This window comes from Embiotoca jacksoni, unplaced genomic scaffold, assembly GCF_022577435.1.
Source record: "Embiotoca jacksoni isolate LCO1_2020_lvr unplaced genomic scaffold, fEmbJac1.0.p SCAF_58, whole genome shotgun sequence".
Classification (NCBI taxonomy): domain Eukaryota; kingdom Metazoa; phylum Chordata; class Actinopteri; family Embiotocidae; genus Embiotoca; species Embiotoca jacksoni.
This window is the reverse complement of record NW_027185412.1, coordinates 1,589,220-1,608,227: the sequence shown is the minus strand read 5'-3', so window position 1 is coordinate 1,608,227 and position 19,008 is coordinate 1,589,220. Positions and strand designations below refer to the sequence as shown.

At 43.3% G+C, this 19,008-nt stretch overlaps 1 protein-coding gene across 2 annotated transcripts in view; it reads right to left on the bottom strand.

Moving 5' to 3' along the window:
• The window catches only part of LOC138212703 (fibroblast growth factor 12-like), a 69,888-nt gene that overhangs the window by 9,969 nt on the left and 40,911 nt on the right, over window positions 1-19,008 (bottom strand). The window contains exons 1-4 of one of the 2 annotated variants that reach the window (XM_069173199.1): window positions 16,882-18,036; window positions 6,822-6,932; window positions 5,716-5,819; window positions 4,957-5,155 (exon numbers count right to left, since the gene is read on the bottom strand). In XM_069173199.1, coding sequence (XP_069029300.1) covers window positions 4,957-5,155; window positions 5,716-5,819; window positions 6,822-6,932; window positions 16,882-17,080 — 613 coding nt within the window. In that variant the 5' untranslated portion in view covers window positions 17,081-18,036. Of the gene's footprint in view, window positions 1-4,956; window positions 5,156-5,715; window positions 5,820-6,821; window positions 6,933-16,881; window positions 18,037-19,008 lie in introns of those variants that run through there. The other variant, XM_069173198.1, reaches the window with a different exon arrangement.

The window sequence follows — 19,008 nt, the reverse complement described above, 5'->3', positions numbered from 1 at the left end:
CCAATGAAACTTTATGAAAATCTACGAAACTCTACAAAACTCTACGAACCTACGAAACTCTACGAACCTACGAAACTCTACGAACCTCTACGAAACTCTACGAACCAATAAAACTCTACAAAACTCTACGAACCTCTACGAAACTCTACGAACCTACGAAACTCTACAAAACTCTACGAACCTACGAAACTCTACGAAACTCTACGAACCTACAAAAATCTACGAACCTACGAAACTCTACGAACCTCAACGAAATTCTAAAAACCAATGAAACTCTACAAAAATCTACGAACCTACGAAACTCTACGAAACTTTACGAACCTACGAAACTCTACGAAACTCTACGAACCTCTATGAAACTCTACGATCCTATGAAACTCTACGAACCTCTACGAAACTCTACGGACCTACGAAACTCTACAAAACTTTACGAACCTATGAAACTACAAAACTCTACGAACCTCTATGAAACTCTACGAACCTACGAAACTCTACGAAACTCTACGAACCCACAAAACTCTACGAACCAAAGAAACTCTACGAAACTCTATGAACCTTTACGAAACTCTACGAACCTACGAAACTCTACAAAACTCTACGAACCTCTATGAAACTCTACGATGCTATGAAACTCTACGAACCTCTACGAAACTCTACGGACCTACGAAACTCTACAAAACTTTACGAACCTATGAAACTACAAAACTCTACGAACCTCTATGAAACTCTACGAACCTACGAAACTCTACGAAACTCTACGAACCCACAAAACTCTACGAACCAAAGAAACTCTACGCAACTCTACGAAACTCTATGAACCTTTACGAAACTCTACGAACCTACGAAACTCTATGAAACTCTACGAACCTGCGAAACTCTACGAAACTCTACGAACCTACGAAACTCACCGAACCTCTACGAAACTCTACGAACCTACGAAACTCTTCGAACCTATGAAACTCTACAAAACTCTACGAACCTATGAAAGTCTACAAACAAAAGAAACTCTACGAAACTCCACGAACCTACAAAACTCTACGAAACTCGACTAAGCTACGAAACTCTACGAACCTCTACGAACCTCTACGAAAATCTACGAACCTACAAAACTCTACGAACCAATGAAACTCTACGAAACTCTACGACATTCTACGAACCTGCGAAACTCTACGAACCTACAAAACTCTACGAACCAAAGAAACTCTACGAAACTCTACAAAACTCCACGAACCTATGAAACTCTACGAAACTCTACGAACCTACGAAACTCTACGAACCAATGAAACTATGAACCTACGAAACTCTACGAACCTACGAAACTCTACGAAACTCTACGAACCTACGAAACTCTACGAACCTCTACGAAACTCTACGAACCTACGAAACTCTACAAAACTCTACGAACCAATGAAACTATGAACCTACGAAACTCTACGAACCTACGAAACTCTACGAACCTCTACAAAACTCTATGAACCTCTATGAAACTCTACGAACCTGCGAAATTCTACGAACCTGCGAAATTCTACGAACCTGCAAAACTCTACGAAACTCTACAAAACTCTACGAACCTACAAAACTCTACGGACCTACGAAACTCTATGAACCTATAAAACTCTACGAAACTCTACGAACCTCTAAGAAACTCTACAAAACTCTACGGACCTACGAAACTCTATGAACCTATAAAACTCTACGAAACTCTACGAACCTCTAAGAAACTCTACGAACCTACAAAACTCTATGGACCTACGAAACTCTATGAACCTATAAAACTCTACGAAACTCTATGAATCTCTACGAAACTCTACGAACCTACGAAACTCTACGAACCTCTATGAAACTCTACGAACCTGCGAAACTCTATGAACCTACAAAACTCTACGAACCTACAAAACTCTACGGACCTACGAAACTCTATGAACCTATAAAACTCTACGAAACTCTACGAACCTCTAAGAAACTCTACAAAACTCTACGGACCTACGAAACTCTATGAACCTATAAAACTCTACGAAACTCTACGATGCTATGAAACTCTACGAACCTCTACGAAACTCTACGGACCTACGAAACTCTACAAAACTTTACGAACCTATGAAACTACAAAACTCTACGAACCTCTATGAAACTCTACGAACCTACGAAACTCTACGAAACTCTACGAACCCACAAAACTCTACGAACCAAAGAAACTCTACGAAACTCTACGAAACTCTATGAACCTTTACGAAACTCTACGAACCTACGAAACTCTGCAAAACTCTACGAACCTACGAAACTCTATGAAACTCTACGAACCCACAAAACTCTACGAACCAAAGAAACTCACCGAACCTCTACGAAACTCTACGAACCTACGAAACTCTACGAACCTATGAAACTCTACAAAACTCTACGAACCTATGAAAGTCTACAAACAAAAGAAACTCTATGAAACTCCACGAACCTACAAAACTCTACGAAACTCGACTAAGCTACGAAACTCTACGAACCTCTACGAACCTCTACGAAACTCTACGAAACTCTACGAACCTACAAAACTCTACGAACCAATGAAACTCTACGAAACTCTACGACACTCTACGAACCTGCGAAACTCTACGAACCTACAAAACTCTACGAACCAAAGAAACTCTATAAAACTCTACAAAACTCCACGAACCTATGAAACTCTACGAACCAATGAAACTATGAACCTACGAAACTCTACGAACCTACGAAACTCTACGAACCTACAAAACTCTACGAACCTCTACGAAACTCTACGAACCTACGAAACTCTACGAAACTCTACGAACCTACGAAACTCTACGAACCTCTACGAAACTCTACGAACCTACGAAACTCTACAAAACTCTACGAACCTATGAAACTCTACAAAACTCTACGAACCTCTACGAAACTCTACGAAACTCTACGAACCTACAAAACTCTACAAAACTCTACGACACTCTATGAACCTATGAAACTCTACGAACCAATGAAACTATGAACCTACGAAACTCTACGAACCTAAGAAACTCTACGAACCTACGAAACTCTACGAACCTCTACAAAACTCTACGAACCTACGAAACTCTACAAAACTCTACGAACCTATGAAACTCTACAAAACTCTACGAACCTCTACGAAACTCTACGAAACTCTACGAACCTACAAAACTCTACAAAACTCTACGACACTCTATGAACCTATGAAACTCTACGAACCAATGAAACTATGAACCTACGAAACTCTACGAACCTAAGAAACTCTACGAACCTACGAAACTCTACGAACCTCTACAAAACTCTATGAACCTCTATGAAACTCTACGAACCTGCGAAATTCTACGAACCTGCAAAACTCTACGAACCTACAAAACTCTACGGACCTACGAAACTCTATGAACCTATAAAACTCTACGAAACTCTACGAACCTCTAAGAAACTCTACAAAACTCTACGGACCTACGAAACTCTATGAACCTATAAAACTCTACGAAACTCTACGAACCTCTAAGAAACTCTACGAAACTCTACGAACCTACAAAACTCTACGGACCTACGAAACTCTATGAACCTATAAAACTCTATGAAACTCTACGAACCTCTAAGAAACTCTACAAAACTCTACGGACCTACGAAACTCTATGAACCTATAAAACTCTACGAAACTCTACGAACCTCTAAGAAACTCTACGAAACTCTACGAACCTACAAAACTCTATGGACCTACGAAACTCTATGAACCTATAAAACTCTACGAAACTCTATGAATCTCTACGAAACTCTACGAACCTACGAAACTCTACGAACCTCTATGAAACTCTACGAACCTGCGAAACTCTACGAACCTACAAAACTCTACGAACCTACAAAACTCTACGGACCTACGAAACTCTATGAACCTATAAAACTCTACGAAACTCTACGAATCTCTACGAAACTCTACGAACCTACGAAACTCTACGAACCTCTACGAAACTCTACGAACCTCTATGAAACTCTGCGAACCTACGAAACTCTACGAACCTACAAAACTCTATGAACCTACGAAACTCTACGAACCTACGAAACTCTATGAACCTATAAAACTCTACGAAACTCTATGAATCTCTACGAAACTCTACGAACCTATGAAACTCTACGAACCTCTATGAAACTCTGCGAACCTACGAAACTCTACGAACCTACGAAACTCTATGAACCTACGAAACTCTACGGACCTACAAAACTCTATGAACCTATAAAACTCTACGAAACTCTACGAATCTCTACGAAACTCTACGAACCTACAAAACTCTACGAACCTCTACGAAACTCTACGAACCTACGAAACTCTACGAACCTACGAAACTCTATGAACCTCTACTAACCAATGAAACTCTATGAACCTACGAAACTCTACGAACCTCTATGAACCAATGAAACTCTATGAACCTCTACTAACCAATGAAACTCTATGAACCTACGAAACTCTATGAACCTCTATGAACCAATGAAACTCTACGAACCTACGAAACTATGAACCTCTACGACCCAACGAAACTCTATGAAACTCTACGAAACTACAAAACTACGAAACTCTACAAACCTATGAAACTCTCTGAAACTCTCCTATCAGCAGAGCGACATCCATCTTGTCCGACGGTGTTTGTGATAGTTGTGACAAGCTGACAGAAATCTATTTGAACCTTCTTTTTTAAAACGATGTCAGTATGAAGATAATGCAAAATATTTCCCTGATGAGTATTTTGTATTTTCTTTATTGGCGACGCCCCCGATGTGTCGAGACGTCCGCACCTGAAGACTCCATTCACATTTCGTCTCTTGTCCAATGAATAGATGGAGTTGTTGCATCTAACATTGTCCACATGGTTTGTGCTAAGCTAGGCTAACTACCCTCCCCTTCCCCCCCACTCCCTCGACCTTTGACCTGCAGCCTGCTGCATCCTTAGATGAGTGTCTCACCTTCGATGGGTCGGGGGACGAAGTGTGAGCAGGGTTTGGTTTTCTTCACGCGGTTTCCCTTCATGATGACGCCGTCCTTGTTGAGGCCGAGGAACCAGGCCCGGCCCGACTCGTGCTGCCGGTACAGCGTGGATGAGTAGATGACGTAATAGTTCTCAAACACCGACTCCTTAAACTTACACTCTGCTGTGAACACATCCTGACACACACACACACACACACACACACACACACACAACTGAATTATTGGTCTCTACTTGGTTGTTATGATTCATTGTAAAATCTGATTGTTCTATCAAGGAACTCCTTCAAAATAAAAGAAGCATATAAATCCACCACAGCTCATGTCGTCCATTAAAAGTAGAAACAGTACTTTCGCTTGCAATGTTGGATTTTGTGAAAGCTGCTTCAACAGGAAGCTGCTTCCTGAGTGACCTCCTACAGGAGACCGAGTACCACTAACAGTTTATCAAGCTAACAGAGACAAGGTGAGGCCGTTGGAAGATCAACAAACTCCACATGACTAAAACTTTAATATATTATCTGAAAGTCCTCTATCTGCTTCACAATAAAACATTTCAGAATAAAAGCTGCCCAACTCAAAACAACGCAGCGCATTGCCTCTGGAGGTCTTTTACTTTGAAGCAGCTGCAGTCTGCTGTTAGCATCGGTGGCTACGCTAATGTAAGGCTTAATTTTTACTTCTTGAAACACAAAATCATGAACAGAGAAAAAAGTCTTCAGAGTTGATGTTCTTACTGAAGTGTAGAGAAATCCTTCAGCGTTCATCGCCACGTACAAACCGGCCTTCACCCCCTGCATGGCAACCACCCGGAGACCTACCGGGATCAGGTTAAACAGAGCTGACAGACAGACAGGCAGACACACACACACACACACACACACACACACACACACACACACACACACACACACACACACACACACACACAGACAGACAGACAGACAGGAAGTTACTGCAGAGGTAGAAACAGCTAAAAAATAAAAGATTTCCTTTCAGGCAGGATGGAATTCTTTTTGTTCAAATCATCAACAGAACGTTTGATTCTCTCCTGTTTCAATAATTCTCATCTTCCCACATCAGATCCAACAAAAGCACATTTCATCAGTTGTGTTTTATAACGAGGTTTAAACCATCGACAGGATGCTGACGTGACGCTGAGAGAATAAAGGGGGGGGGGGATTTAATCCTCAGGGACAGAGAGCTGCAGTGGGTGAGGAGGAGGAGGAGGAGGAGGAGGAGGAGTAGGAGTAGGAGTAGGAGGAGGAGGAAGAGGAAGAGGCCTGCGGCGACGGCTGCTGTTAATCCTCCTTTATTTAACGCAGGCACAGAGATGATCTGAGGGAGAATCCAAACATCTCCTCCTCCTCCTCCTTTCCTCCTCTCCTCCTCCTCCACCTCCTCCTCCTCCCCTCCTCCTACTCTCCTCCACCTCCTTCACCTCTCCTCTTCCTCCTCTCCTCCACTTCCTCCTCCTCTCCTCCACCACCTCCTCCTCCTACTCTCCTCCACCTACTCCTCCTCCACCTCTTCCTCCTCCCCTCATCCTCTTCTTCCTCACTTTCTGCTGCAGCTCACTGTCGCCCCAAAATACATCAAACCGGTTCAGAAACTAATAGATCATTTAATATAATCCATTTTAGGAAAATGAAAAATACACATTATGGTTCAAAGTTTTAGATTTCATGCATCTAGACTAAGAGAATGTTTCTGTGTAGATATAATTTACAGATGTTTCCTCAACGCCTCACATCACATTTTCATCTCGGAACTGTTGCTCAATTATTAGAGAACATTTCAAATGATTCAGAGTCATGAAACAGGGCGGAGCTTAGAAACTCACTGTAGTCGCTGTTCTCGTCCTTATTCCCACTGATGCTTCCATCAGGCTGCATCTGCAGGAAGAAACCCTGCTCACTGAAGAGACGCGTCACGATGCCCTTCAGCTGCGGCTCTGAAACACAACACACACACACACACACACACACACACACACACACACACACACACACACACACACACACACACACACACACACGAAGTTCAGAGTGTGAACACAACAAACACAGGAACACACACACTTCACAGTAAATGTCCTCTATTTCAAAATAAAAGTCACACTCTTTGAACACATTCATTATTCATCAGTCTCTCCTGTGTTTCATATCAACTCTTCTCAGTTGATCTCACATCGTTTGTCTTCATCAACATCCACCAACATCCACCAACATCCACCAACATCCTCTAACATCCACCAACATCCTCCAACATCCACCAACATCCACCAACATCCTCTAACATCCACCAACATCCTCCAACATCCACCAACATCCACCAACATCCTCCAACATCCACCAACATCCACCAACATCCACCAACATCCTCCAACATCCTCCAACATCCACCAACATCCACCAACATCCTCCAACATCTTCCAACATCCACTAACATCCACCAACATCCACCAAATCCTCCAACATCCTCCAACATCCACCAACATCCACCAACATCCTCCAACATCTTCCAACATCCACTAACATCCACCAACATCCACCAAATCCTCCAACATCCTCCAACATCCTCCAACATCCACCAACATCCACCAACATCCACCAACATCCTCCAACATCCTCCAACATCCACCAACATCCTCCAACATCCACCAACATCCTCCAACATCCACCAACATCCACTAACATCCACCAAATCCTCCAACATCCTCCAACATCCACCAACATCCTCCAACATCCACCAACATCCTCCAACATCCACTAACATCCACCAACATCCTCCAACATCCTCCAACATCCTCCAACATCCACCAACATCCTCCAACATCCACCAACATCCTCCAACATCCTCCAACATCCACCAACATCCTCCAACATCCTCCAACATCCTCCAACATCCACCAACATCCACTAACATCCACCAACATCCTCCAACATCCTCCAACATCCTCCAACATCCACCAACATCCTCCAACATCCTCCAACATCCTCCAACATCCACCAACATCCTCCAACATCCACTAACATCCACCAACATCCTCCAACATCCTCCAACATCCTCCAACATCCTCCAACATCCACCAACATCCACCAACATCCTCCAACATCCACCAACATCCTCCAACATCCACCAACATCCACCAACATCCTCCAACATCCTCCAACATCCACCAACATCCACCAACATCCTTCAACATCCACCAACATCCTCCAACATCCACCAACATCCTCCAACATCCTCCAACATCCTCCAACATCCACCAACATCCACCAACATCCTCCAACATCCACCAACATCCACCAACATCCTCCAACATCCTCCAACATCCACCAACATCCACCAACATCCTTCAACATCCACCAACATCCTCCAACATCCACCAACATCCACCAACATCCTCCAACATCCTCCAACATCCACCAACATCCACCAACATCCTCCAACATCCTCCAACATCCACCAACATCCTCCAACATCCACTAACATCCACCAATATCCTCCAACATCCTCCAACATCCTCCAACATCCACCAACATCCTCCAACATCCTCCAACATCCTCCAACATCCACCAACATCCACCAACATCCTCCAACATCCTCCAACATCCACCAACATCCACCAACATCCTCCAACATCCTCCAACATCCACCAACATCCTCCAACATCCACTAACATCCACCAATATCCTCCAACATCCTCCAACATCCTCCAACATCCACCAACATCCTCCAACATCCACCAACATCCTCCAACATCCTCCAACATCCTCCAACATCCACCAACATCCTTCAACATCCACCAACGTCCACCAACATCCTCCAACATCCACCAACATCCTCCAACATCCTCCAACATCCACTAACATCCTCCAACATCCACTAACATCCACCAATATCCACCAACATCCTCCAACATCCTCCAACATCCACTAACATCCACCAACATCCTCCAACATCCACCAACATCCTCCAACATCCTCCAACATCCTCCAACATCCACCAACATCCACCAACATCCTCCAACATCCTCCAACATCCACCAACATCCACCAACATCCTCCAACATCCTCCAACATCCACCAACATCCTCCAACATCCACTAACATCCACCAATATCCTCCAACATCCTCCAACATCCTCCAACATCCACCAACATCCTCCAACATCCACCAACATCCTCCAACATCCTCCAACATCCTCCAACATCCACCAACATCCTTCAACATCCACCAACGTCCACCAACATCCTCCAACATCCACCAACATCCTCCAACATCCTCCAACATCCACTAACATCCACCAACATCCTCCAACATCCACCAACATCCACCAACATCCTCCAACATCCTCCAACATCCACCAACATCCACCAACATCCTTCAACATCCACCAACATCCACCAACATCCACCAACATCCACCAACATCCACCAACACACCCACCCGACGGCGTCCGTCCTGTCTGAGGGTCTGAGGACGTGAACACAGTGGAGGCTGAACAGCAGCAGTGATGCTCCAGATGACAATGTGGGCCAGAAGGACTGGACTCGGTCAGAAATAGACCAGAAGACAGAGTTGAATGTGGAGCAGGCTGCTGTGCTACTTAACGTCTCACTGACTGACTGACTGACAGATGTCCAGGAACAAACCAGGTAAAAACCTCTTCTGTCGTCCCTCAACAACAAATGTCTGACGGAGAGACTACGAACAAAAAACATCCATTTCTTTTTGTGTATGTGCAGAACCACAAACACTCACAGTCAAAGTCTTCAGAATACTTTCTGTCATCACCAGTTTCTGACTCATGAAGAACATTAAAATAAAACTATTTCTGTCATTGATCTATCTAATTAATCCAGAAATACCTGACCAACAAACAAACATGGCCGCCTCATTTCATTCATGCTCATTCACACGCTGTGAAGTCTCCGTATGTTCAACATCCAGCCGACACAGCTGGAAACCAACTGAATTCACCTTTTAACAATGATGTCATTACAGAGTTTTATTTATCATTTTCGAAGATGAATAATAAACAGACTGTAATATGTTAATTTTGAAGGCTTTGAGGAACCGGGTTCTGATGGAGGTTTTTCTTCCTGTTAGAGGGACTTTGTATGAGACTGTAAAGTTCTGTTGGAAGGACACCTGAACGCACCCTGAAATAACCCTAGTTCTGATTTGCTGCTGTATACATATATTATTACATTACATTTAGCTGACGCTTTTATCCAAAGCGACTTACAACAGCAATTTTTTTTTTTAGGGTGCAGTGTCTTGCTCAAGGACACTTGGGCATGTGGGCAGGAGGAGCTGGGGGCCGAACCAACAACCTTCTGATTAGTGTGCAACCCACTCCACCGTCTGAGCTACAGCCTCCCTCCAAGGGCCACAGAGAGACTGACGGAAACAAAGACCATTCACACTCTCATTCACACCTAAGGGAAATTTCTAGAACCACCAATTAACCTGAGGTGCATGTTTTTGGATGTTGGGAGGAAGCCGGAGCACCCAGAGAGAACCCACGCAAGCACAGGGAGAACATGCAAACTCACACAGAAAGGCCCAGGACCGGATTCCAACCCGGAACCTTTTTGCTGTGAGGTGACAATGCTAACCACTGCACCACTGTGTCAGAGTATATCATTGATATATGTATATATATATATATATATATATATATATATATATATATATATATATATATATATATTGAATTAAAGTATGTTAGGGATGACTTCCTGTTCTCTAACAGCGGCCCTGTGTTTCACGGTGTAGAAAACCCATTTAAAAACATTTAATACGCAGTTAATGCGCAGCTTCATCATGCAGTCATGTGATCCATAGTTAGCGTGTTGTTTATGGTATGTTTGTAAGAAACGGTCATGTGGTTTGTTGTGGAAGCCGTACGACAAGCTTCACTTTAATCTCCTGAATCTAAAGTCTGAATCTGGAAGATTTTAAAACTGACATGACACATCTGTGATTGTAATCCGTGATGTATATTTATAAGTGTGTGTTGGAGCTGTGAGTTTCAAACACCTCGTCATGTGCTGCAGATGAGAGGAAACCATCCGCTCTCATGTTCAATAAATAGAATAAAAGCACACACAGGGAATATTTAAACAGGAAGCTGAATTATTCTCTCATCTCTTCAACTGAGAGATCAACTTTGTTATGATTTTATGTTTTCAGCAATAATTAGCACAATTCAAATGAGTCTGTGACATTCATGTGTGTTTGTTAATGTGATCGTGGATCTTCTTATTTGACATTATAAAGTGTTTTTCTTTATTCTAAATCCACCTCCTTATAGTTCGTTATTTGTCCTGAATTATTTTTGCTGAAAACATAAAAACATGAACTGAATTAACACATTTAAATGTTTTAGTTTTATTAATTTGTATCTTATTTTTCTTCTTTTCTTGTTATATAAACTTAACTTAAATACATTTTGGTGGATATAGTCACTGTGCGAATCTTTAAACATGCAGATGGTCGAGACGAATGAGGTGTTACTGCATCATGTAAAAAGACGCAGACCGCGGCTATCCATCCTGTCGGCAATAATATACTGTATATATATATATAATAACAACAATACATATGTATATTATTATTTTCATATATATATATATATATATAATATACATGTATAACTACAGACCGTCTCTCTTCTTCCCTTTCTTTCTAAAACTCTGGAGCGAGCTATTTTCAACCAACTCTCCTCCTATCTCCACCATAATAACTTTCTTGACCACCAGTCTGGTTTCAACAGACCACTCAACAGAGACGGTCCTCCTTCTGTCTCTGAGCAGCTTCACACTGCTAGAGCAGCCTCTCTGTCCTCTGTCCTGATCCTTCTAGACCTTCTGCTGCATTTGACACAGTGAACCACCAGATCCTTCTTTCCTCCTTCAGGACCTCGGTGTCTCAGGCTCTGCTCTCTCCCTGTTCTCATCCTACCTCAACGACCTCACCTACCGGGTAACTTGGAGAGGATCTGTGTCTGAACCTTGTCCTCTGACTACTGGTGTCCCTCAAGGCTCCGTCCCGGGTCCCCTCCTCTTCTCTCTGTACACCGACTCTCTCAGCTCTGTCCTTCACTCGCATGTCTTTTCCTACCACAGCTATGCTGATGACACCCAACTGATCCTCTCTTTTCCAGATCTGAAACACAGGTAGCAGCATGAATCTCTGCCTGTCTGACTGACATCTCTCAGTGGATGTCCTCACACCACCTGGAAATCAACCTCCACAAGACCGAACTGCTCTTCCTTCCAGAGAAAGACTCTCCCACCCTCGACCTGACTACTACCTTCAACAACTCTGTTATCCCGACCCTGACTGATAAGAACCTCGGAGACACTCCACAGTCAACTCTCTCTTACTGCCAACATCACTGCAACAACACGTTCCTGTAGATACATGCTGCACAACATCAGGAGAATACGTCCTCTTCTCACTCAAAAGGAGGTCCAGGTTTTGGTCCAGGTTCTGGTCCAGGTTCTAGTCCAGGTTCTGGTCCAGGTTCTGGTCATCTCACGTCTGAACTACTGTAACTCCCTCCTGGCAGGTCTACCTGTTAGTACCATCCGACCTCTGCAGCTCATCCAGAATGCAGCAGCTCCACTGGTCTTTGACCTCCTAGATTCACTCACACTACTCCACTCCTCCTCCTCCTCCTCTGTCCTGGCTCCTAAATGGTAGAATGAGCTCCCCACCGACATCAGGACAGCAGAAACTCTGAACATCTTCCACCATAAACTAAAAACACACCTCTTCAGACTTTACCTTGAACAGTAGAACTTTAGTATCTTAAAATGGAACTTACTGATAGAACTTTGTAGTTTGGCTTTCTGGAAGAAATTATATTTTCTTGATTCTTGTTGTTCTGGTTTTGTACCCTCATGGTTGAAATGAACTTATTGTAAGTCGCTTTGGATAAAAGAGTCAGATAAATGTAATGTATAATAATATATATAATAATAATAATAATAATAATAATATACATAATACACAATAACACAAACAATCACAACCAAACACTTATTGATAATTATTCCTGTCTATAGTTTGTTGAGTCTCCATCAGTTCACTAGGACACTTCCTGCCCTGATGTTTCACAATAAGCTGTGCAGTGATGGAGAGAAACATGATGACCCCAGTGGACAGTGACCTTTGACCCCCAAATCAAATCACCGTTCAGTGAATGTTCGTGCCAAATCTTTTTTTTAAAAATCCCTCAATGTGTTCCTGAGATATTGCAATCAGGTGAGGTCATATCACTGTGACCTTTGACCTCTCACCACCAAAATCTATTCCCCTCCTCCTTCAGTCCAAGCAAACATTTGTGCCAAATTTGAAGAAGGTCTCTGGAGGCGTTCCTGAGACAGCGTTCACCAGAAAAAGGACAGACGTGAGGTCACAGTGACCTTGACTTTTGACCATTGACCACTACAATCTAATCAGTTCATCCTTATTAAAAGGTGAACCTTTTTGCCAAGTTTCAATAAATTACCTGAAGGCGTTCTAGAGATAATGTCTCAAGAGGAAGTTAAAGGAACATACAGGAAGATAAAGGAACTTACAGGAAGTTAATGGAACATACAGGAAGTTAAATGAACATACAGGACGTTAAAGAAACATACAGGAAGTTAAAGGTAATACAGGAAGTTAAACGAACATACAGGAAGTTAATGGAACATGGAGGAAGTTAATGGAACATGGAGGAAGTTAAAGGAACATACAGGACGTTAAAGGAACATACAGGAAGTTAATGAAACATACAGGAAGTTAATGAAACATACAGGAAGTTAAGGGAACATACAGGAAGTTAAAGGAACATACAGGAAGTTAATGAAACATACAGGAAGTTAATGAAACATACAGGAAGTTAAGGGAACATACAGGAAGTTAAAGGAACATACAGTAAGTTAATGGAACATACAGGTAGTTAATCAAACATACAGGAAGTTAATGGAACATGGAGGAGGCTAAAGGAACATGAAGGAAGTTAAAGGAACATACAGGAAGTTAAAGGAACATACAGGAAGTTAAAGGCAATACAGGAAGTTAAACGAACATACAGGAAGTTAATGGAACATGGAGGAAGTTAATGGAACATGGAGGAAGTTAAAGGAACATACAGGACGTTAAAGGAACATACAGGAAGTTAATGAAACATACAGGAAGTTAATGAAACATACAGGAAGTTAAGGGAACATACAGGTAGTTAATCAAACATACAGGAAGTTAATGGAACATGGAGGAGGTTAAAGGAACATGAAGGAAGTTAAAGGAACATACAGGAAGTTAAAGGAACATACAGGAAGTTAATGGAACATACAGGAAGTTAAAGGAACATGGAGGAAGTTAATGGAACATGGAGGAAGTTAAAGGAACATACAGGAAGTCAAAGGTAATACAGGAAGTTAAAGGTAATACAGGAAGTTAAAGGAACATACAGGAAGTTAATGGAACATGGAGGAAGTTAAAGGAACATGGAGGAGGTTAAAGGAACATTAAGGAAGTTAAAGGAACATGGAGGAAGTTAAAGGAACATGGAGGAGGTTAAAGGAACATGAAGGAAGTTTAAGGAACATACAGGAAGTTAATGGAACATACAGGAAGTTAAAGGAATGTACAGGAAGTTAAATGATCATGGAGGAAGTTAAAGGAACATAGAGGAAGTTAAAGGAACATGAAGGAAGTTAAAGGAACATGAAGACGTTAAAGGAACATACCAGAAGTTAAAGGAACATACCAGAAGTTAAAGGAACATACAGGAAGTTAAAGGAACATAGAGGAAGTTAAAGGATCATACAGGTAGTTAAAGGAACAGGGAGGAAGTTAAAGGAACATGGAGGAAGTTAAAGGAACATACAGGAAGTCAAAAAGGAACATGAGGAAGTTAAAGTAACATACAGGAAGCTAAATGAACATAGAGGAAGTTACAGGAACATGGAGGAAGTTAAAGTAACATACACGAAGCTAAAGGAACATGGAGGAAGTTAAAGGAACATACAAGAAGTTAAAGGAACATACAGAAAGTTAAAGGAACATAGAGGAAGTTAAAGGAACATACAGGAAGTTAAAGGAACATACAGGAAGTTAAAGGAACATACAGGAAGTTAATGGAACATACAGGAAGTTAAAGAAACACGCAGGAAGTTAAAGAAACACACAGGAAGTTAAAGGAACTCCTCGCTGGAGAACGTGCAGATGTCTCTGGACTGTAAACTGCGAAGGCGCTGATCAAGCAGAAATTTGTATAATACCTCCCGTTTTTGCGCTGCCAAGAAAACAGGAAGTGCTGGTTGCAGCGGGACGTCGCTCATCACAGCTCATAAATGTGTAAAAGCTGCGTGGCGTCCAGCAGACGAAGACTTCAAGTCCACTTTTCCCTCATTAGCCTGCAGAAGAGCGCTCGCTGTTATTATTTTTAGAGGAAGGTCTCCGGGGACGCTGCAGAGACGCTGTTTCACTTTAGCTTCTTCTTTCTGTTTTTCACCAGCATTAAATATTTAACATGGCAGACTTTAAACCAACTACGCGCTCTATTTCCTGCATTTATTAAAGAACAGATGATCCTGAGGAATCTGCAGCAAACACATGAACTTCGATTTATATAATATGACGTCAAAGGTTCTCCGGCTAGCGCCGGTCCGACTCACAAACACCACAAACACCTGAAACACCAGAAACATCAGAAGCACCTGAAACACCACAAACACCTGAAACACCTGAAATACCAGAAACACCTGAAACACCACAAACACTTCAAATCACAGCTCCAACAAACACTGATGACGTCAGTCAGTCAGCGAATCTGCTGCAGGAGGTTCTAGTGAACGCAGCTGAGGAGGAACTGAACACGCCAACACGCTGACCGTCGACATGCCAACCGCTGACACGCCGACCGCCAACAGGCCGATCGTCGACACGCCGGCCCGGTGAAGTCGGAGGAACACGTCAGACCTGATGAGACGCCTGAACTGAACTTTAAAAAGAAAATGTCCTGGTTAGAGTGTAACTGCTCACCACCAGGTGGAGCCTGACAGGCTAACAAGGACTGGGGCTAATGTTGGGCTGCAATATGAACAGATGTGGTTTGTTGGATATTCTACCTCAGGGAGCGTGAACCCTCAAACATACCTATTAGCCCCGCCCCCAAACATACCTGTTAGAGTCCTACTATGGACAGGGAGGCTGTAGCTTAGTTGGTAGAGTGGGTTGACCACTAATCGGAAGGTTGGTGGTTCAATCCCCAGCTCCTCCTGTCCACATGCCTAAGTGTCCTTGAGCAAGACACTGAACCCTAAGTTGCTCCCGATGGTGAACCATCGGTGTGTGAATGTTCTCCTGATGGCAGCACCTTGCATGGTGATCTGTCTCATTAGTGTGTGAATGGGGAAAAAAACATGTTAAAGCGCTTTGAGACCGAAAGGTGATAAAACTATACAAGTACAGACCATTTACCATTTGTAATGAATGATGCATTATTTCCAGAAGGACCAGAATACTGATCAGAAAGAGGAAGTTTATCGAATAACACCATAATGGAAATATTTACTGACTTTTAATGGGACTCTATGGACCTAGTGGTCCTCAGTGGTACTACAGATGAAGTCTATGGAGACAGCCCCTAGTGGTCCTCAGTGGTACTACACATGGAGTCTACGGAGACAGCCCTTAATGGTCCTCAGTGGTACTACAGATGGAGTCTACGGAGACAGCCCCTAGTGGTCCTCAGTGGTACTACAGATGAAGTCTACGGAGACAGCCCCTAGTGGTCCTCAGTGGTACTACACATGGAGTCTACGGAGACAGCCCCTAGTGGTCCTCAGTGGTACTACTGAAAGGTGAGAACATTTTTGAGTCTGAACCCACCTGGTTTTCTCTTCACGGGTCGTTTCTTTCCGCTGCAGAAGCGGACTTTGCTGAAGACGCTGAAGATGTGTCTCTCACACAGAGACCGCGGGTCTTTACTGGGACTCGACCGCCTCTTGTTGGTGGCGACCTTGTCGCTGTTGGACTCGCGGGCCTGACGCTTCTGTCGGATCAGGGAGCTGGCGATGGCCGCCGCCATCTCCCTGAGAAGTGGGCGGAGCCCCAGGGGAACCAAATATCCGCTCCTGCTCTGAGTACCAAGTCTGAGGAAGGTCACCTGTCAGTGCTTACGGCCGATCCATTATTAGAAAGTGCTCCGAGACACCGGAGATCCACTTGGCGAGCAGATATTCACATACAAAAATATCCTCAAAACCTGCAAAACTTAACGACTTAAAAAACGTTTCGTGCACTTCATTCTCACCGCAGACATCATTTCTGTCCAGAAGACAGAAACAGTTTGGAGGTTTTCAGACTGACGTCCACATGGTGAACATTTGGTCCTGGTGAACACTCGGAGAGGTCGCTGGAGTCTCTCCAACATTCAGTGTTCACTCAATGTGACAGAAAACAAAAGAATGTTATATACTGACATTAAGTTTCATCACGATCAGGAGACGTGATGAACACGAGGAGTCCGGATGGAGCGCACACTGCTGACAGCGTGCCGGTGAAGACGATGTGATGCGGACGGGAGCTCTGTCAGGTGAGTCGGTGGTCATTGAGTCGGCGCTGTTGGGTCGATGAAAGTAAGAGTCGTAACTGGTTCCAGACCAGAAGGTTGACGACAGTCAGCTGACCGGCGGATCATTCATCTTACAGTTAAATCTTCAGTCATCACCTTCATGATTTTACTCCCCTTGATGACGCCTCGATCAATTCGTTTACCGCCGCGTGGAGCAGCAGCATGTGCAGATAGAAAGCCACAATGCCTGCTGGGTAATTTATCAGTTTATCTCTCAGGCGATCCGATGGAAGCACATGGCTGCAGAGCTGCCGTGGTTTTCCTGATGCATCAATGAGCGGATGAATCAGAGGGCGACCCGATGTGTGTTCTTCATCCGCCTATCATCACCATCATCATCATCATCATCATCATCAGTTCAATGACAACTTTCAGAAACAGAAAACCACACAAATGATAAAAACCCAACGAAGTCCCGAATAATCCAGAGCAACCGCATCCAGCAGAGACTCCACACAGGCACTTTATTCTGCTCTATTTTACTCTGCCTGATGCTCTCCTCCTCCTCCTCCTCGTCCTCCTCCTCCTCCTCCTCCTCCGCTTCGTCCTTACAGGCTGAGAGCTGCTGAATATGAAGAGAGGCTGGGAGAGAAGAGAGCAGCCGTCAGCAGAGAGAGAGACGGAGAGACAGACAGACGCAGAGATGGAGGTGTGGAAGAAGCTCCTAAAAATGTTCTGCTTGATGTTTCATGTAGTTCCACATCAGTCCACATCAGACCACATCAGACCACATCAGTCCACATCAGACCACATCAGACCACATCAGTCCACATCCGTCCACATTGGTGCACATCGGTCCACATTGGTGCACATCGGACCACATCGGTCCACATTGGTGCACATCGGACCACATCGGTCCACATCAGTCCACATCAGTCCACATTGGTGCACATCGGTCCACATCAGTCCACATCAGACCACATCAGTCCACATCAGTCCACATCGGTCCACATTGGTGCACATCGGACCACTGCACCGTGCCACTCGTTCCCTCCTCTAATACAAAGTCAGTAAATGTTTTCCACTAATCATTATTACTTTTATTTGATTCATTTAAAAATTTGGACTATTTTATTGGTTTATCATTTAGCTCATCAACAGCTGTGCAGTTATTTTAACTTTGTTTATTATAATTTTGTCGTATGAACTTTAATAAATCAAATGTTGTCATGATGCTGCTGTGATTACATGACTCTCTCTAACTCTGAGCCGAAGACAAACTCCAATAAAAGATTAAAAAAAAAGTTAAACCTTGATTTCCTTCAAACAACCTGCCGAACCCTTCATTTAAGCCTGTGATGTCATCAGCCAGTGGGCGGAGCAAGTGATCTCCTTTTATAAACTTTTGTTAAATTGTGCAATGTCACATCCTAAAAGGTTGT